At 48.6% G+C, this 20892-nt stretch overlaps 1 protein-coding gene across 3 annotated transcripts in view; it reads left to right on the plus strand.

The window, feature by feature from the left end:
• LOC138283999 (dual oxidase 1-like) overlaps nucleotides 1–20892 on the plus strand; it is a 785394-nt gene that overhangs the window by 127300 nt on the left and 637202 nt on the right. For all 3 annotated transcript variants that reach the window (XM_069222331.1, XM_069222330.1, XM_069222332.1), the window contains exon 2: nucleotides 10270–10368. In XM_069222331.1, the coding sequence (XP_069078432.1) occupies nucleotides 10308–10368 (61 nt within the window). In that variant the 5' untranslated portion in view covers nucleotides 10270–10307. The remainder of the gene's footprint in view (nucleotides 1–10269; nucleotides 10369–20892) is intronic.

Raw genomic sequence — 20892 nt, forward strand, 5'->3', positions numbered from 1 at the left:
AGAAGTGGCCAGACCCTTTTGACACAACATTAAGAGTTTATGTGGAATTATGCCTTATTCACAGCCCCGTCTAGGAAGAAAAATACTTAATGCACTTACCCACCAGTGTTTAGGCTATGAAATAGCATTTTCCTAGCAGTTACAGAAAAAACAGCGGGCATCTATAATTAGCGAAAGCCAGACTTATAGGAGAACTGCATAACTATGATTATGTATCAGACACGTTCATAGTCCCATACTGCCTGCAAATTTTAAAACAAGTCCTCTTTTCTTATTTTCCACAAGGTCATTTTGCCCAAAACAAATTCTTTCTTGACATCTGCTTTTAATATACATTTCCCTTCACAATTCCTGCAGTTCTTAAATTAGAGGCAACTAGTAGTCCTACTCCCAACTCAGGTACATAAGAATGAAGGGTAGAGCTTTCGCTGTGGTTGCAGTTAGGTTATGGAACACTTTACACTTTAAAATCAACACATAGGAATGCCTCCTACCTCTAATGTAGAAAAGATGTCCTGGGTCCCAGTGCAAGCAAGGAAAATGCGGTGTTATCTTTGCTTATTGCCAAGAAGTGTCAGTTATAGTGGATTCCAATTAATGTAAACAACAAAGCATTTCATACCTCAATGTTTGAATAAATGTGAGGGGCTTCCAGAATGTGCTTTGCTTTACACGCTGGTCATCATTTCTATCTGTCCTCCCTTCCCCTGATGCTCTCAAATCTGCATGTTTGTCAATACCTTAGCCCTCTGCCGCACGTCGACACATACTTTTTCATTGGATACTCCAAGTGGATGATGGGAAATTTCTCTTTCATGCCCCCTACACCTTCGCAGCTGCGTTTTATTATTGCTCCCCTGAAATAAGTTTGCTTTACTTATGCTGACTGCGCACACATGGAAAATAGTGTTCTTTTAGTGGTACAAATCCAGTGGAGATTTCCCACTCAGAGGGGATTCTTGTAGAGTGTGATGATGGACGAAAATCAATTTGCTACGACAAGGATGAAAAAAATGGCTACAAGTGTTCCAGTTTGGAATGTGCAGTCTGCGGGACGATCAAAATGCAGTAACGCGGCGTCCTGGTACAGCTGGAGGCTTGACTTCGCTTCTTCCGCCCACAGTGCATTCAGTGATCATGTTTGGCGTGTTTTGATTTGCTTCTGAGTCATTCAAATTGGTGCACGGTAAGAGCTACTGAACGCCACGGAAGGTGCAGCAGCCTTTCCTTGACCTGTTCCATCTTCCAAATCTTCAGAGTCACACAATTCCTCTTCCATAGAATCCGTGGCCGGATGATCAGTAGAAGGCGGCCAATGTGCACATTCACAGCATATTGGATGGCGCCAGTAAATGTTTTTTTATCGAGACAGACGTTTACATTTTTCAGTAATCTTTCAGGTACATTTCTCGGTCATAGATAAGTGGAAAAGAAAGGGGAGAATGTCCCAGAAGTTGCCAGAGCTTGATGAATCTGGGTCCTCAGTTGTCCTTAGAAAGGGGAAACCCCTTCCCCATTAGAATATACTCCATAGGAAGTTGAAGGACAAAAGCTGAATAACTATGTCATGGTTGCTTGGTCGGTCAGATGCGTTCTTTAAATCAGTAATTTTAAGTTTGTGCAGAGTCATTTGTATTCATCATAGTTGAACAGGTTCCAAAATGTGGACCAAAATGTAGAAAGAACAGCCAATACGTTCGGTCCTTCCCAGATCGCAGGCCTGGGGCTTTCTTAAGGCGGAGATTCAACATGATATGAAGGAAATCATAGGAAGTCAACTATGAGTCACACGACTCTAAAAAGGTCATCAACAAGCAAATGCATTCTGAAGAAACAGCGGTGCCAGCGGCAGTCGGTCGCGCTCACCCTGCTAATAAATGAGTCATCACTGTATGATCGATTGCTATTTGGAATGGGAATTCAGTACCCCCTTGCTCTATATTCTCTACAACAGACACAGAGGAGCAAGACTTTAACCCGTATTTATACTTTTTTTATCGCCGCATTTGCGCCGCTTTTTGACGCAAAACGGCGCAAACCTACAAAATACAATGGCATTTTGCAAGTTTGCGCCGTTTTTGCGTCAAAAAACGACGCAAATGCGGCGCAAAAAAAGTATAAATACGGGCCTAAGTGTTGCATGTGGTGCCAATTCTTTGTACTGCTGCAATTATAAACAAGTATTGATAAAGCCAATAGTTGACACCAGTGCGAACAAGTGCTGTTCCAATGCTTTGTTTTTTCCCTCTTAAAATTCGCCAAGTGTGCAATTGATTTGGAGGTCGTGCAGGTGCGCCCAGGGGTGCATCAATTTTACTAAGGAGTGCAAGATTAAGTGGGAAGAACAGGGAGAGACCAGGAGACAATTGTTCCCATATGCATCTCAATGTAAGGCCTCACGTCAGCCGTGGAAGGATGCATGAAATCCCATCAACACATAGGGCTACATGTACCAACGTTTGGTTTTGCGACTCACAAATTGCAAGTCAGAGTGACTCGCAATTTGCGAGTCGCAAAACCTTATGTTGCATAGTGTTAGGAATGGGATCTTTGGTTGGCAGTCAGGTTACCCCCTGTCCAAGCAAGGACCCTCACTCTAGTCAGGGTAAGTCACACACAATCCAAATTATCCTGTGCCAGACCCTCTGGTAGCTTGGCACTGAGTCGACTTGCGTCGATCCAGTAGGGCTGTGCGTTGAAGTTCTGGTCGTGTCACTAGTGCTGCGTTGATCTTCTGTTTGCGAAGTCAGGCTGCGTCGTTCCGGACTCGGTGTGCGGTGAAATTTTCACCCCGAGCAGGCTGTGCGTCGTTCTGGGCAGGATTTCAGCTGCAGGAGAGCTGCTTTGGTCCTGAGACTTCAGGGAACAGGAGGCAAGCTCTATCCAAGCTCTTGGAGAGCACTTCTGCAGCAAGGCAAGAGAGCAGCAAGATATCAGGGCAACAGCAAGGCAACAGTCCTCTTCAGAAAGCAGTCAGGTGAGTCCTTTAGGCAGCCAGCAGTTCTTCTTGTCAAGGTGCAGGTTCTGGTTTCTTCTCCAGGAAGTGTCTGAGGTGGTAGGGCAGAGGCCCTGTTTTTATACCCAAATGTGCCTTTGAAGGGGAGACTTCAAAGAGCAGCTTAGAAGTGCTCCAGGTCCCCTAATTGTTAAATCCTGTCTGCCAGGGTCCCAGTAGGGGGTGTGGCAGTCCTTTGTGTGAGAACAGGCCCTCCACCCTCCCAGCCCAGGAAGACCCATTCAAAACGCAGATGTATGCAAGTGAGGCTGAGTATCCGGTGTTTGGGGTGTGTCTGAGTGAATGCACAAGGAGCTGTCAACTAAACCCAGCCAGACGTGGATTGTACGGCACAGAGAGATTTAGAAGGCAATGTGTAAAATATTAGTGCAATAAATAATACAATACCACAATATAACACCACAAAAATACACCACACAGTGTTTAGAAAAATATAGAATATTTGTCTGAATAAATGCAGGTAAAAAACGGTTAAAGATGAAATAGCAAATGTAGGAATATCACTAAAAGTGATATCAAGTGTCTTTAGAGTTAGCAGATTACTGTAAAAGCAATAAAAAGTGTCCTAAGTTCTCCTAGAAACAGCAAGTGTCTCTTGCAGGGCAAAGTACCTGGTTTGCATTGAAAAATCCTCGCAAGGGACTGCAGAGGAGGAGATGCGTGGAAAACGGTGAGTGTGAGTCGGTTTCGCCCCTTCTCACACAGACTTGTGACATTAATTTCCACGCGGGGAAGACGTTGCATCGATTTCTGGCGGGCAGACTTGGATCCTCTACAGGTTGCGGGGTTTTCAGACGCCCGGGGACGATGCGTGGAATCCTGGGCTTGCAGAGTGAAGTCACAGCAGCTGTGTCGATTCCGGTAGGCGATGCGTGGAATTTTCTTCCGCACGGCAGGCGCTGCGTCAATTCCTCTCAGGAAGTCGGGCGTCGTCGTTCTGAGTCAGTTTGCATCGATCCAGTAGGGCTGTGCATTGAAGTTCCGGTTGCGTCACTGGTGCTGCGTTGATCTTCTGTTTGCGAAGTCGGGCTGCGTCGTTCTGGACTCAGTGTGCAGTGAAATTTTCACCGCAAGCAGGCTGTACGTCGTTCTTGGCAGGCGGTGTGTCGAAATTTCGCCGCACGGGGATTTCAGCTGAAGGAGAGCTGCTTTGGTCCTGAGACTTCAGGGAACAGGAGGCAAGCTCTATTCAAGCCCTTGGAGAGCACTTCTGCAGCAAGGCAAGAGAGCAGCAAGACAGCAGGGCAACAGCAAGGCAGCAGTCCTTTTCAGAAAGCAGTCAGGTGAGTCCTTTAGGCACCCAGCAGTTTTTCTTGTCAGGGTGCAGGTGCAGCACCAGGTCCCCTAACAGTTCAATCCTGTCTGCAGGTTCCCAGTAGGGGGTGTGGCAGTCCTTTGTTTGAGAGCAGGCCCTCCACCCTCCCAGCCCAGGAAGACATATTCAAAATGCAGATGTATGCAAGTGAGGCTGAGTATTCTGTGTTTGGGGTGTGTCTGAGTGAATGCACAAGGAGCTGTCAACTAAACCCAGCCAGACGTGGATTGTAAGGCACAGAGAGATTTAAGTGCAGAGAAATGCTTACTTTCTAAAAGTGGCATTTCTAAAATAGTAATATTAAATCCAACTTCACCAGTCAGCAGGATTTTGTATCACCATTCAGGCCATACTAAATATGACCTTCCTACTCCTTTCAGATCAGCAGCTACCACTCAACCAATGTATTAGGGCAGCCCCAATGTTAGCCTATGAAGGGAGCATGCCTCACAGCAGTGTAAAAACGAATTTAGGAGTTTTACACTACCAGGACATGTAAACTACACAGGTACATGTCCTACCTTTTGTCTACACAGCACCCTGCCCCATGGGTTACCCAGGGCACACCTTAGGGTTGTCTTATATGTAGAAGAAAGGAAGCTTTAGGCTTGGCAAGTACTTTTAAATGCCAAGTCAAAGTGGCAGTGAAACTGCACACACAGGCCTTACAATGGCAGGCCTGAGGCATGGTTAAGGGACTACTTCTGTGGGTGGCACAATCAGTGTTGCAGGCCCACTAGTAGCATTTAATCTACAGACCCTGGCGCACGTAGTGCACTTTACTGGGGACTTATAAGTAGATTAAATAAGCCAATTGGGTGTGAACCAATGTTATCATGTTTGAAGGGAGAGAGCATATGCACTTTAGCACTGGGTAGCAGTGATAAAATGCGCAGAGTCCTAAAACCAGCAAAAACATTGTCCAAGAAGTGAAGGGAGGCAGGCAAAAAGTTAGGGGTGACCACCCTAAGGCTGTCAGGTCTAACAGTAGTGTAGAGTGCAAAGGCATAGACTGTGGTGGCATAGAATAGACTGTTTCAGAGTATAATGAAGTGGTGTAGAATGGGATGGTGCAGGGTAAAGGAGAGTGGCGCAGGGTAGAGAGAAGTGGTATGGAGTAGTGGTGCTGAGCACAGTGGCATAGAGAAGAGTGGTGCAGAGTGTTATACAGTGGCGTAGAGTCGTGCAGCATAGATTGAGTGCAGTGGTATGAAGTGGACTGTCACAGAGTGGGATAAAGTGTCAGAGTGGAGTAGAGTGTCATAGAGTGGAAAAGAGTGTTGTGGAGTGGTGTATATCAGAATGGAGTGCAGTAGAAGGTGTTGGGTAGAGTGGAGTAGAGTTGTGCAGTAGAATGGAGTAAAATGTCATAGAGTGAGGTGGCATAGAGTGGAGCAGTGTGGGAAAGTGGAATGGCAGATAGTGAAGTAGAGTGTTGTAGAGTTGAGTGGCATAGAGTAGAAGCAGAGTGGCATAGAGTGGAGTTGTACAGAGTGTCATAGAGTGGTGTGGCATAGAGTGGAGTGGAGTGTCGTAGAGTGGAATAGCAGAGTGGAGTAGTGTGCCATAGAATAGAGTAGAGGAAAGTGGCATGAAGTTGCATAGAGGGAGTTGTGTAGAGCACAGTGGCATAGAGTGCAGTGGAATAGGTTAGACTGTTTCAGAGTGAAGTATAGTGGAGTAGGGTGGTACAGGGTAGTGTGCAGTGGTATAGAGTAGTGGAATAGAGTGCATTGGTGTATGGTGGAGTGGTGCAGAGTAGAGTGGAGTGGCCTAGATTGGAGTGAGGTAGAGTGCTGTGGCAAAGAGAACAGTGATGCATAGTAGAGTGAGTAGAGTGCACTGGCATAGTGTGGTGCAGAGTAGAGTAGAGAAGCATAGAATGAAGTGGAATAGAGTGCAGTGCCATAGAGTACATTGGTGCACAGTAGATTAGAGTGGTGTAGTGTGGATTGGCGTAGAGAGTAGTGGCCATAGAATGCATTGGCAGAGAGTGCATTGGTATAAGGTGTAGTAGAGTGCCCTGCAGTAGAGTTGTGCAGAGTAGAATGCAGCGGTATAGAGTGCAGTAAGGTTGAATAGAATATCATAGAGTAGAGTGGCATAGACGTTAGTGGCAGAGAGAGCAGTGTTGCAGAGTAGAGTGCCATAGAATGCAGTGGGGTAGAGTAGAGTGGTATGCAGTACAGTGATGTAGAGTGAAGTTTTTTAGAGTGAGGAGAGTAAAGTGACGCAGAGTGCAATGGTGTAGAATAGAGTTGAGTAGAGTGCAGTGGTGTAGAGTAGAGTGTTTCAGAGTACAGACTAGTGACATACAGTGAAGTAGTGCAGAGTAGATTGGCACAGTGAGCAGTGGCGTAGAGTATATTGGTTTTAAGTAAAGTGGTGTAGAGTGCAGTGGTCTAGAACAGAGTGACGTAGAGTGGAGTGGCACTGGGCAGATTGCAGTGACGTAGAGTGGAGTGGCATAGAGTGGAATGGCACAGAGTAGAATAGAGTGGCATAGAGTGCAGCAGCATAGAGTAGATTATTTTAGAATACAGTGTAGTGTCACAGAGTGCAGTGATGCAGAGTAGAATAGAATGGCTTAGAGCAGATTGGCTTAGAGCATAGAGAGGAGTGATGCAGTGCAGGGTGGAGTAGACAGTAGTGGCATACCATACACTGATGAAGAGTGCAGTAGAACAGCATAGAGTGGTGCAGAGTAGAGAGCGGTCGCACAGAGTAGAATAGCATAGAGTTCACTGGTGGAGCGTGCACTGTTGCAGAGTATAGTTGCATAGAGTGAAGTAGCATAGAGTAGAGTGGTATAAAGTAGAGTGGAGTGGAGTGGTGCAGGGTGGAGTAAAGTGGTGTAGAGTGGAGTGATTCAGAGTATCGTTCAATGGCATAGAGTAGAGTGGCATAGAGTGCAGTGGCAGAGAGTAAAGTGTTGCAGAGTAGACTGTCATTGAGTACAGTGTTGTACAGTAGAGTGGTGCAGAGTGTATTGGCATGGATTGCTGTGGTGTAGATAAGAATGATGTGGTGGTGTAGACTGCAGTGATGTAGGGTGTTACGGAGTAGAGTATGGTGGTGTAGGTGCAGTGATGCAGGGTAGAATGGTGTAGAGTGAAGTGGCATAGATTTAGTTGGTTTTGATTAAAGTGGTGTAGAGTAGATTGATGTGGAGTGGCGCAGAGTGGAATGGCACAGAATGAAGCGGTGCCAAGTCCAGTGATGCCGAGTGTAGTGGTGCTGAGTATGTTGGCATAGAGTCGATTGTTTTCAGAGCAGAGTGGAGTAGTGCACGGTAGAGTACAGTGGCATAGAGCAGAGTGACTTAGAGTGCAGTGGAACAGAGTAGATTTGAGTGGAGTAGAGTGGATTAGCAGAGAGTGCTCTGGGGTAGAATGGAGTGGCACAGGGTAGTGTGCATTGGCGTAGAATGGAGTTGTGTAGAGTACAGTTGTAAAGGATGCAGAGGTGCATAGTAAAATAGTGTAGTGTAGAGTGCATTCGCATAGAGTGGTGTAGAGTAGAGAGGCATAGTATGAACCTGCAAAGAGTGAAGTGATCAGAGAAATTCACCTTTTGTAGTTAGAGTTATCTCAAGTAACTATAACTTAAACCCTAAGGTAACTATAACTCGCATTCCCACCATGCACAGTTTTTTGTGTGAAAATTTTTATTGCAAATATTGCATTGATATCAACAACATCATCAAAGATGTCATGAGTACTGTAATTTGTGGGGTAATTAGCAGTGCATGGCAAGGGCAGGAGTTATAGTAACCTTAGGGCACAAGTTATTGTTACTTGAGCTAACTCTAACTATAACAGGTGCATTTCTATGGTTTGTACCTTTAAAATGAGGGGTGCAGAGTGCAGTTGTAAAGAATGCAGAGGTAAAATATATATATAAAAATATATAGTAAAATTGTGTAAGGTAGAGTGCTTTGGCTTAGATTGGTATAGAGTAGAGAGATATAGTATGAAGCTGGAAAGAGTGAATTGGTCAGAGTACAGTGGAGTGGCATGGAGTGGAGTGGTGTAGTGTGGAATGGTCCAGAGTAGAGTGCAGTGGCATGGAGTGGTGCAGAGTAGAGTGGAGTGGCATAAATTGGAGTATGCATGTTGTGGTTGTGCACTGCCATTACAGACACCACACATTCAATTGAAATGACCATTACGTTTGCACAGACATACAGTTTTATTGATAAAAGTATACAGTGCAGAACCAATAATGTGTGATATTGTTATCACCTAGTGTATTGATTTGTTCGTACTGAAATATTTGTTTCCATCACACTTCAGAATTACAAAAAAATTGCTTAATTTGTGCATTCGTGATTCAGATATCTTCTGAAGTATCGGCATAGCTCATTTACAGACGTAAATTTTGTTGGGTGCTAGCCATCGTCAAGTACACTCCCAAGCACCCCCCCCCAAGTAGCCAGCATGATTGCCACATAAATCCTTGCACTTTGAAGTCAGGAAAAGAAAGGTAAACACCAAGCTCCCTGAAAGACAAAGCCTGACATTTGAGCTCTGCCTTTGAGAAGATAAGAACATGAATTAAAGTCATGTTCACAGAAATCCATTACTAGTGGAAGAATGCAGTAAATAGTGTTTGGGCAATGAAAGGAATAAACTCAAGCTGGACAGCCTAAAACAAATAACGCCAGCAAAAATAAAGCAAGAAAATGTGAGCTGCAAACCACAAAGCCAATGGTAAGCAATGGACAGATTGCATTCCCTGGGAAGCTTTCTGAATGTCCCCAATATGTCATTAGCAAACCAGACAGCTGCACTCATAGGCTTTGACTTGAAAAGTCATATATGGAAATGTACATTTTTGTTTCATAATGTACACAGGATTTCTTCTCAAAGTTTGTGATTTGTGAAGACTTCAAAAGGTACTTCTGGAAATCTTTGTGGATGTCAAAAATTTGGAAATTGACTCCAAACGTCAATGTAAGCCTATTGGAGTGAATTTCCATTTGAATAATGGGCTCTGTAAATCAGACCCAGAGCTACTAGAAAATAATAATTGGCAATGTCTTTCATAAGTGAATGAGTGAATAACAGAAGTGAGGGAGAACCTTCAAATGTTCATGATTAGATGAGCAATGCCATGTACACCAGAAGTGTGAAGGGCTAGCCACTAGGACAACCACCGGACATCAAGTAGCCAGGGCTTTCAGGAATGGACTGGGTCTAGTAGTAAATGGCTGGAAGTGCTTAGATTTTAATAGTACAATACACTGCACACCAGCCCATGTGAGAAACATCCATAAAGTAAGGCACAAATCTATTTTAAAAAGGATTCCAGCAACACACCAGCCAAAGCTGGAAAAAAATAATAAATTTACATACTGGGTACAGGACACTAGTTTGGGATAAAATAATAGAAGGTGAGTTCATGTACCTGTTCTACTGACTTTCGCACAGCAGCACCAAGCAGACCTCTAAGGGGTTATTTATTTTCTTCCTGAGAGCAACCTCTGAGATCAACTTGAACCTTAGTTGCCCTTCTGTAGGCATTGACCATAAGTGAGCAGGTAGATTGTGGCCTTCACTTGAGAAGAATCTGCCCGCAGAGCTCTGGTCAATGATGAAAAATGCATATTCCTGAAGGTGACTAAAATGGTGTCTTTTGTAGGGAAGGATTAAGTACATACCTTACTTTGCATTAGTAACACTGAGGCATTAGTGATCTCACCAGACTGTCCTCATGGCAGAGTCCTTTACCAGACCAAAAAAACTTCATTTCTACATACTGTTTTGTTTTGGCCAACCTGGTAGCTAAGGTCAAAAGATTTACACCTTCTGGTTCCTCCCAACAGTGTCATCTCTGATGAGTTTTGGTTATAGTCGTCAGGCAATACCTCGCGCTTCCAACTTCATGACTCCACCCTACACAGTCAGCAGCCAAATCTTTTATGTCTGTTTTCTAGAGATTCCCGGATGCACTGCAAGGAAGCGAGCATCAGGCATGAAGAACTGGGCGTTGGTGTTCTTTGGCTCTCTGCTGGGAGGGGTGTGGAGCTCAGCTGGTAAGTCACACTTGTCTGTTGGCATGCTTGCAAATCTATTGCATAATGTGTTTACGTCTGTCTACATCTGTTAAACAATCTTACAGCTTGGGCAATTTTATCCTCTAGAATAAAAGTGTTTTTTACTCTCCCGACCTAATTATTGTTCACCACAAAATATCTGCCAATCCAACCCGTAAGGCAAATTGCTTGGGTCCTATGAGTTTTCACAGGAAAAAAAGCACTACCATGTGCTTCAGGCCTGTGACAGTGGGCCCTTGCTTTGGCATAATGAATTGTAAAAGCCCTAGTTACCTCAGGGCACAAGTTATCATTATTTGAGGTAACTCTAACTATAACAGGTGAATTTCTATGGTTTGTACTTTTAAAATGTGAGCCTAACTATAACTTCCATGTAACCTTGGTTTTTTAAAGTGAATTTCTATGTTTTAAAAAATTCTGTTTCCTAACTATAATATCCCTGTAACCTTTGCCTTTTTTCAGTGAATTTGAATAGTTTTTTTTAAATGTAAAGTTATCTTAACTATACGTTAATTCAACCACCGCAGCACAAGGCCTTTGGTCATGTGCAGCAGTCGTTGGTCATAGTGCCTGGCCGCTTGAGCCAAACCCCTATAATCACCCAGACCTGCGTCACGCACAGCTTTCAGTCATGCGTGGCAGTGGTTGACAGCAGGGCCTGCAGCCAGTCCCTGCGGCTAACCCCCTATAATCACCCAACCCAGCGTAGTGCACAGCCAAAGAACCCACTCGTCACAATCACCACATGAGATATTGTGCTCAGAAAAGGCAAGAATGCAAACACCTCTATTAAGGATTATAGATACCCATGGTACCAGAATGAATCCTTCATGTATATTTACTCAACATGAGGCCACCGTTTTGTGCAAAACATCTACCCAACTGGAGTACTTTTTATTGGCTAATTAGTAAGGTCTACTTTGTTGGGTAAATGTATAGTGCATCTCCTAAACTACCGCCGCTTAAAAGGTGGAAAGGTGGTGAGGAAATGTCTTCTTTGAGGACCGCGGGGGAAGCCTCAAGGCCCCGCAGTCCAAGCTGGCTCCCGACTCCTACAGGAGCGGCATTGCTCCCACAAGCAGGAAGCTTCTTTAAATAACAGCTCCCATTTTGCAGAAGCAATGTTTTCATCTCTTTCCCTGCACGCATGTTTGCATGCAGGAAAACATATGAAAACTTCACTTTCTGCAAGCAGGAGCTGTTTGACACCTTCCACTTGCAGAAAGAGGAGTTGTGTTTGCTTTTGCTTGGTAGGAGCCTTGGGCTCCCACTAAGCAAAAGCAAACAACTACCCCTCGAGGGGGGGCACCGCGGGAGGTATCAGGAACCGGCTCTGGGGGTTGGCGGTCCCAAGTGCATCTATGGCTCTTTGTGGGGAGGCGGCAGTCAATGGGGCTGAAGGGGAGCTGCATGGGACATGTTTAGAAAATAGGGGTAGAACATGTTTTGCTCTTGGGAGGTTGTGGTCCCCGGAGTTGAGGGGTGCCGTCTGGCCCCGCATTAATTTAAGATGATATGCCCTGATGAGGCGGTGGTCCACAGGGTGCAGGCCGGCCACACGTGCCCCCCTGCATTAATTTATAAAGATTTGCCCGAGGGAGGTGGTGGTCCCCAGGACATAGGGGGGTGCTACACTGGCACCACCTACATACATTAAAAGCAGTACCCTAGGGAGGTGGCAGTCCCTGGGGCTTTCAGAAGCCATCGGAGGGGGCCCCGTGAGCCCCCTCTTATTTTTATGCTTTTACCCCGAAACCTGCCCACCAGGGGCAAAAAAAAGCAAATGAGGGAGATCACACTTGCTTTTTTATCACAGTGAAATTTGCAGATTTGCTACAATTTTTGCAGTGATTTAAAAAATAAAATACTTTTAATCATTGGGGGATTCCCTGCACCAAGGCTAAAGGGGTAGGGTAACAGTACCCTGCCCTCTTTTCATTTATGTTTCCTTTTTTTTAGACTAAGCTAAAGTTGAGTCTCAAAATGGTTACCAATACTTCCTGGTTGAAGTGTTGGCAGCCAATCAGATCTCAACACTAGATCCGAAGTATTGGTGAAGCCTTCATGCCTCCAGATACACAAATGTGGTTTTCTTTTAATATAAAAAACTACTGAACGGATTTACACCAAATGATAAAAAGCCCTTTTTCTGGATAAGGAGCTACCATTCTGCTAAATTTGGTGTAATTCTATCCAGCAGTTCGGGCTGTAGTCTAAAATCCCCTTGCGTGTTACTATGAGAAATGCACTTTTTTGACTCCCCCTTTTTCTGAGCCCCAGTTTGATGAATCATCCCAAAACTTGCCATACACAACAAGATTCTCCTGCACACTTTTTATCGAAGATTTTGTGAAGATTTGTCAAATGCTGCCAAAGATAAAGGCAAGTCACAAAATGCTTTTTCTATGGAACCTAAGGTGGTCATTACAACCCTGGCGGTTGGTGTTAAAGTGGCGGTAAGACTGCCAACAGGCCAGAGGAAAAAAAAATGGAATCACGACCGTGGCGGAAACCGCCAACAAAGACAGTCACTTTAACAATCCGACCGCCACGGCGGTACAAAAACCGCGGCGGTAACCGCCAACAGACAGGCGGAAGACAAAGTACCGCCCACAGTATTACAACCGGCCAATCCGCCACCTTTTCCGAGGCAGTTTCACCGCGAACAAAAACACGGCAAACAGGACTTGGAAGGGAAAACACTCGCCTCTACACACCCCACAAGGAACCAGGATGCCATGGAGCCGGAACTCCATATTCTCCCTGCCTTTGTCTTCCTGCTCCTCTACCAGGAGCACGGATGCCAGTGGAGAAGACCATGGTGAGTACTGCACCTACAACACAGCGGAAGGGGGAGGGAAAAGAGAGTGACACACACATGCAACACCCCCACCCTCACCCACTACAAAACACACACAAATACATGGTGATACATTACAGTTACACCCCCCAACTCCCATGGAAGAATGCAAAGACAAAAGGAAATGATGTGAACAATTGTAATCTTTTAAAATCCAGTACTCAAAAATATATATACACTATAAACAAATATATACACCAATAATGCAAATCCAGGTATTGCACCCTTAAAGTCCTTGGACCACTGGGACCAAAATGCATGGGCGAAGCCCACACTCGATACCCGATCAAAATGGAGAAAACACTGCTGGGGCATCAGATAGAAATACAACAGGCACCTCAGGGGAAAGGGAAGGTGGGGCACCTCAGCCGGATGAGTGCACGACACCAGATCCACGAGGGGGCTCCATGCCCACTGCTGTATCCTGGGGAGTGCAAAGAGTGCAAAGCCACAGTCTCTCAAGTCTCTCCAGTGGGTGGTTTGCCCACTGCTTTATCCAGGGGAATGCAAAGCCACAGTCTCTCAAGTCTCTCCAGTGGGTGGTTTCCCCACTGCTTTATCCTGGGGAGTGCAAAGCCACCGTCTCTCAAGTCTCTCCAGTGGGCGGTTTGCCCACTGCTTTATCCTGGGGAGTGCAAAGCCACAGTCTCTCAAGTCTCTCAAGTGGGTGGTTTGCCCACTGATTTATCCTGGGGAGTGCAAAGCCACAGTCTCTCAAGTGGATAACAATCTCCACTGGTTCTGGAGGGGGCTTTGTGCCCAGAGTGCTTCATCCTGCCAAGGACTGAGGTAGTGGATGCCTTTCTCCACTGGTTCTGGAGGGGCGTTGTGCCCAGAGTGCTTTATCCTACCAGGGACTGAGGTAGTGGATGCCTTTCTCCACAGGTTCTGGAGGGGGCTTTGTGCCCAGAGTGCTTCATCCTTCCAAGGACTGAGGTAGTGGATGCCTTTCTCCACTGGTTCTGGAGGGGGCTTTGTGCCCAGAGTGCTTCATCCTGCCAAGGACTGAGGTAGTGGATGCCTTTCTCCACTGGTTCTGGAGGGGGCTTTGTGTCCAGAGTGCTTCATCCTGACAAGGACTGAGGTAGTGGATGCCTTTCTCCACTGGTTGCTGTAGGGGGCTTGGTGCCCAGAGTGCTTCATCCTGCCAAGGACTGAGGTAGTGGATGCCATTCTCCACTGGTTCTGTAGGGGGATTGGTGCCCAGAGTGCTTCATCCTGCCAAGGACTGAGGTAGTGGATGCCTTTCTCCACTGGTTCTGGATGGGACTTTGTGCCCAGAGTGCTTCATCCTGCTTGTGGCGGCCTCAGTAGTGGCGGTGCTTGCGGCGCTCATTGGCCTGCAGTGCTGGTGGGTGGCTCATTGAGCGTGCTGGTGGCAGAGGTGTCCTTGGCAGCGGTGCTGGTGGCGGCGGTGTCCTTGGCAGCGGTGCTGGTGGCGGCGGTGTCCTGGGCAGCGGTGCTGGTGGTGGCAGTGTCCTTGGCAGCGGCGCTGGTGGCGGCGGTGTCCTTGGCAGCGGTGCTGATGGCGGCGGTGTCCTTGGCAGTGGTGCTGGTGGCGGCGGTGTCCTGGGCAGCAGTGCTGCTGGCGGCGGTGTCCTTGGCAGCGGTGCTGGTGGCGGCGGTGTCCTGGGCAGCGGTGCTGGTAGCGGTCTTGTCCGCCGTGCAGGTTGGTGGCGACTTCCCTTTCTTCTGTGCCCCTTCCCCACCTTGGATGTTGGCGCAGCTTTCTTCCCACTCCCAACTGTAGTCCTGGGAGGGCCCTTGGTGGCTGGTGTTTGACCTTTCTCCCTCCAGGCAGTGGCCAACTTCTTATCCTTCTGAGGTGGGGGACTGTCCGTGGTCTGGCTCCTTGGCACACTGGCTGCCCTGCTGCTTTGCGCACTACAGAAGCAGGTTCTGCTGGCACCACTGTTCCCGCTGATGTGGTGTCTGAGGTGCTGGGTTGGGACCTGGAAAGGCGGGCCCTAGGGGACTCAAGGGGTGGGGGATATGAGGGGAAGAGGTCAAGGTTGGACAGGAAAAGTTTTTTAGACACACTGGGATGGGTAGATGGACGGGGTTTGGGAGTGGAGGAAGAGGTAGTGGTTGTAGGAGGTGTACTTTTGCTGACTTTGGGTGTCGGTGCATGGGCTGGAGGCTGTCTTCAGGTGGATGGCTGTTGGGTGGGTGTGTGACTGCGTTTGTGTACCTTGGGAGGTGGGCTCACAGACACACCAGGAGACGACACAGGGGATGTGTGAATGGTAGTGGGGGTGGTGAGTGCACTTGAGCGGTGTTTGGTGATGGGTGTGCTGGTGATGGACGTAGTGGATGAAGATGTACTGCATGCAGGTGTGAGTGGAGACATGACAGGGAGGGAGGAGGGAGACGAGGAGGACGGGGACACAGTGGAGGCAGTGGATGTTGGTATGTCTGCATGGGTATGATGCTTGTGTGAGTGCTTATGTTTGCCAGAGCTTCCCTTGTGTGGTGAGGTGTGTGAATGCTGGTCTGATGGTGTGCTTGGGATAGGCTGAGGTACAGGGGTCTGGGTGGAGGAAGTTGGAGAGGGGAGGCTAGACACAGGGACAATGGCTGCCATCAGTGCCGAGGCCAGAGTCTGAAAGGCTCGCTGTTGGGCTGCCTGACCAGAATGAATGCCCTCCAGGTATGTATTGGTCTGTTGCAACTGCCTCTCTACACTCTGGATGGCATTCAGAATGGTAGACTGCCCAACAGTGAGGGATCTGAGGAGGTCAATGGCCTACTCACTGAGGGCAGCAGGGCTGCCAGGGGCAGGGGCTGAGGTGCCTGGGGCAAAGTAGATGCCCACCCTCCTGGGTGAGCGGCCACGGGGCACATGCTGAGGGGCTGCTGGGAGGGCAGTGCTGGTAGGGGGGTGGTGGCTGTACCTGTAGATGTGGGGGGCACAGAGGGGCCCGCCACCGCAAGGGAGCTCCCATCAGAGGAGGAGTCTGTGTCGCTGGTCTCAGCTCCTGTCCCTGCCGTGGAGCTCCCCTCACCCTCCGTCCCACTGGTGCCTTCAGACTCCGTTGTCTCGTCCTCCAGGGCCATGTGGGATGCAACTCCCTCCTGCTCCGGTGTCACTGCTCCTCCGCCTGATGATGCTATTGCACACAAGAACGGGGAGACCAAAAAAAGGGGGAGGAGACAGAAGAAAGACTTGTTGAGTGCATGCAATACCGCTACCGTTGGCGGACACTACAGACACAGAAGACCTCTGCATTATGCCTTGCACTTAGAGTTCCCTAATTAATCACAGGGACATGGGGTACAAGGCCTATGCCCGATTGATGCACACATGGAAGTCACATGAGCCTGACTAGGTGTAGTTACCTCTGAACACTGGTTGGGTGGGGTGCCACATGGCCTCCCTTATGAAGGGACCTTGCCAACTAAACTCGCCCTGGCCTAGGGTAACCCACAGCCCACCTCCTCCACCCAGGCACCTCATAATGCATGCTGAATCAGCTGAATGAGAGTGTACTCACCCCCTTGTGGCTGCTGTGATGCTCTCAAGCGCCCATCCAACTCCGGATACGCCACCGCCAGGATTCGGAACATCAGGGGGGTCATGGTGCCATGGGCACCCCTCCCACGTTGGGAGGCCATCCCCAGCTGGGCCTCCGCTGTCTTCTTGCTCCAGCGGCGAATGTCCTCCCATCTTTTCCGGCAGTGGGTGCTCCGTCTGTGGTGGACCCCCAGGGTCCGGACTTCCTTGGCGATGGCACGTCAAATATCTTTCTTCTGGTGGGCGCTGACCTACAGGAATGGTACAGGAGAAAAGGAGAAGATATAACCGTCCGGACCGTCACAGTCATTGCCCCGCATTCCTACCCTTGCCATGACGCACATGCACTCACCGTCGTTTCATGCACGCCTCATTCTCACCCCCCTATCTTCCATCCACACCACTCCACACAGGCATTGCCCATACAGCATGCTCACAGTGTACTTACCTGTTTGTCTGGAGGACCGTAGAGTAGCGTGTACTGGGGGAGGACCCCATCCACTAGTTTTTCCAACTCCTCTGTGGTGAAGGCAGGGGCCCTTTCCCCAGACACATGAGCCATTGTCTCTTCCAGACTGAGGTCACAGCAGCACATGTAGTGTAGGTCCTTTCCTGTCGAAGATCAGGTATCAAGTGAGTGAACAGACAGAAAATGTCGGTCACGTCCGCAGTGGTGCATACCGTTACCACCGGCGTACATCGTCATTGGCTTCTGTGACCCATAGGGTCCAATGTTAACCAATGCAGGATTGCGCCGCGGTCTTCAACCGCCTACTGCAAGGGTGTACAGCGCCAGCGCAGTTACCTCATATCCCCATGTCCCACATTACAGGTCAGGCAGCCTCCATTTCAGGGGGCTACATAGCATTAATTTTAAATGCATCACACATATCAAGGCCTTGCATACACATTACGACAGGGACATAGCGGATTGAAATATTTCTGCCATAAAGAAGTGTTTTCGTACCTCAGTGTTGGCTGACCCTCTGCTCGCTGTTCTCCACCATAGAGCATGTCCGCTGGGGCAGGTGAGGAGATGGCGGCATCCTCCGGTGTACAGACAGCTGGTGGACCTGTCGACAATGGAAGAGCGACATTTAATTGTCACCTAGAGACTGGACCGTGCCACAATCTTGGAACTGTGTGCTCAGCTGGAGCCAGACCTGATGTCAGCTATCCTCCATCCCACAGGTATCCCCCCTCTAGTGCAGGTGCTGTCAGTACTCCATTTCCTGGCAAGTGGGTCTTTTCAGATGACAGTGGCCATAGCATGAGGGATGTCCCAGCCTATGTTTTCCAACATGTTGTCCAGAGTGTTGTCTGCCCTGCTGAAACACTCGCGCAGCTACATCGTTTTCCCTCAGGTGGAGGATTTGCCAACAGTGAAAGGTGACTTCTATGCCTTAGGGGTTCTAGGGGTTCTATCCCCAACATCATAGGTGCCATTGATGGGACACATGTGGCCTTGATCCCCCCGCAGGAGTGAACAGGTGTACAGAAACGTGAAGAGTTACCATTCTGTGAATGTGCAGATGGTGTGTTTGTCCGACCAGTACATCTCCCATGTGAACGCCAGGTTTCCTGGCTCAGTGCATGACACTTACATTCTGAGGAATAGCAGCATCCCTTATGTGATGGGGCTACTCCAGAGGCACCGTGTGTGGCTATTAGGTGAGGACATGGACCCTATACAGTGTGACTAGGTGTCTGGGGTTGTCCCTAAGAGTTAGTGTGTGTCTAACAGTTGTCCCTCGACATTTGCAGGTGACTCTGGCTACCCTAACCTGTCATGGCTACTGACCCCAGTGAGAAATCCCAGGACAAAGGCAGAGGAATGCTACAATGAGGCCCGTGGGTGAACTAGGAGGGTTATAGAGAGGACCTTTGGCCTCCTGAAGGCCAGATTCAGGTGCCTCCATATGACAGGTGGTTCCTTATTCTACTCACCAAAGAAGGTGTGCCAGATCATCGTGGCCTGCTGTATGCTTCACAGCTTGGCTTTGCGACAACATGTGCCTTTTCTGCAGGAGGATGGTCCAGATGGAGGTCTTGTGGCAGCTGTGGAGCCTGTGGACAGTGAAGACAAGGAAGCAGAAGAAGAGGATATCGACAACAGAAACACAGTGATTCATCAATACTTCCAGTGAGACACAGCTAAGAAGACATCACTGTCTGCTACAACTGATACACTTGTTCTACCTCACATCTGTCTGTTACTTTCACCCAGTGTATGGACCCTGAGTTGTCACTTTCCCTTTCGATTTCACAGATGTGGGTCCCAGTGTGTGACATCTGCTTTGTTTCCTCATGGACTAGAGCTGTGTGACATAGGTATGTTGACAATACAATGGATGTATAATTTTTGCTCAGATATTGCAAACACACATTTTCGAAAGCACAGACTGACTCCAGATAGTTTTGTGATTTAAGGGTGTTTATTGAAGTGCTAAATAATGGAGGGGGTCGTAAAATGGTCAGGGGTGATGGTGGAGGAATGTCCAGTCTATTAGTCTCACAGGTGCATTGTCCAAAGGGGCATAGGAAGTGGAGCTGGGGCAGTTTAAGGATGGACAGGGTGACAAAGTGGGACAAAAGGATGACAATCAGGGTGGTCTCATTTCTTGGTGGGTGTCTTGGCATTGTTCTCTGTCTTTGTCCTGGATCTCAGGGACTGCTTGCGGGGTGGTTCTCCATCTGCAGGGGGTGGGGTGCTGGTGTTGTGGTCCTGTGGCGGTGCCTCCTGTCCACTAGCACCGGCGGAGGTGGTGGGCAGTTCATCATCCAGGCTAGTGTCAGGGCCCCTTGTTGTACCAGTGTCCCTCCTGGTGTTGACGAGTTCCTTCAGCACCCCTACAATGGTGCCCAGGTTGGAATTGATGGCTTTGAGTTCCTCCCTGAACCCCAAATACTGTTCCTCCTGCAGCCGCTGGGTCTCCTGAAACTTGGCCAGTACCGTTGCCATCGTCTCCTGAGAATGGTGGTAGGCTTCCATGATGTTGGAGAGGGCCTCGTGGAGAGTGGGTTCCCTGGTCCTGTCCTCCTCCTGTCGCACAGCAGCCCTCCCAGTTCCCCTGTGTTCCTGTGCCTCTGTCCCCTGAACCGTGTGCCCACTGCCCCCAGGTCCCTGCTGTTGTTGGGTTGGTGGGTTAGCCTTTGGTTCTCTGTAGTGGTGGACACACTGCTGCTTGACGTGTTCTGGGAACAGAGGTATGGGCCCACTGGGTGGGTGCTGTGCTGGTGTTTCCAGAGGGGGCAGGCTCTGTTGTGGCTTGTGCCAGTGTGAGGGGAACCGACTGTCCCAAGGTCCCAGATAGGCCGGGCTAGTCATCTAGATCCAGTTGGACAGAGCTGCTGTCATCACTGTGGGCCTCTTCTGTGGGTGGCGTGGACATGTGTGGACCCTCCTGTCCGGTGACATTGGGTAGGGGTTCTGCAGGGGTGTAAAGGCATGATTATTGTATCTGTGTGTGCCATGGTGTGCAATGGGTGGGTGACCCCGTACCCCAGTGCTTGCATTCTTGTGTAGGACCTTGTGTGATTATTGTTTAGGGGTCTGTGTGGGTATGTGTAGTGGACATGTATTTGTGATGGGAGTCCATGCTTTGTTGTTGCATGCAGGGCTTGGTGTTGGGATGGGTGGGTTGTGATGGAGGGACATATGTGAGGAGTTGGAGTGATGGGGTGAGGGCGAGGGTGGGGGTATGTGATAGCATGCAGGTAGGGTGGGGGATGAAGTAGTGAAAGATTTGACTTACCAGAGTCCATTCCTCCAGCTACTCCTGCAAGGCCCTCAGGATGCAGTATAGCCAAGACCTGCTCCTCCCATGTTGTTAGTTGTGTGGGAGGAGGTGGGGGTCCGCCGCCAGTCCTTTGAACCGCTATGTGGTGTCTTGAGACCACGGAACGCACCTTCCCCCGTAAGTCGTTCCACCTCTTCCTGATGTCATCCCGTGGGTGCTGTCCCACTGCGTTGACCCTGTCCACGATTCTGCACCATAGCTCCATCTTCCTAGCTATGGTGTCGTGCTGCACCTGTGATCTGAATAGCTGTGGCTCTACCCGGATGATTTCCTCCACCATGACCCAGAGCTCCTCCTCAGAAAACCTTGGGTGTCTTTGCGGTGCCATG

This window comes from Pleurodeles waltl, chromosome 3_1 (genome assembly GCF_031143425.1).
Source record: "Pleurodeles waltl isolate 20211129_DDA chromosome 3_1, aPleWal1.hap1.20221129, whole genome shotgun sequence".
Lineage (NCBI taxonomy): Eukaryota > Metazoa > Chordata > Amphibia > Caudata > Salamandridae > Pleurodeles > Pleurodeles waltl.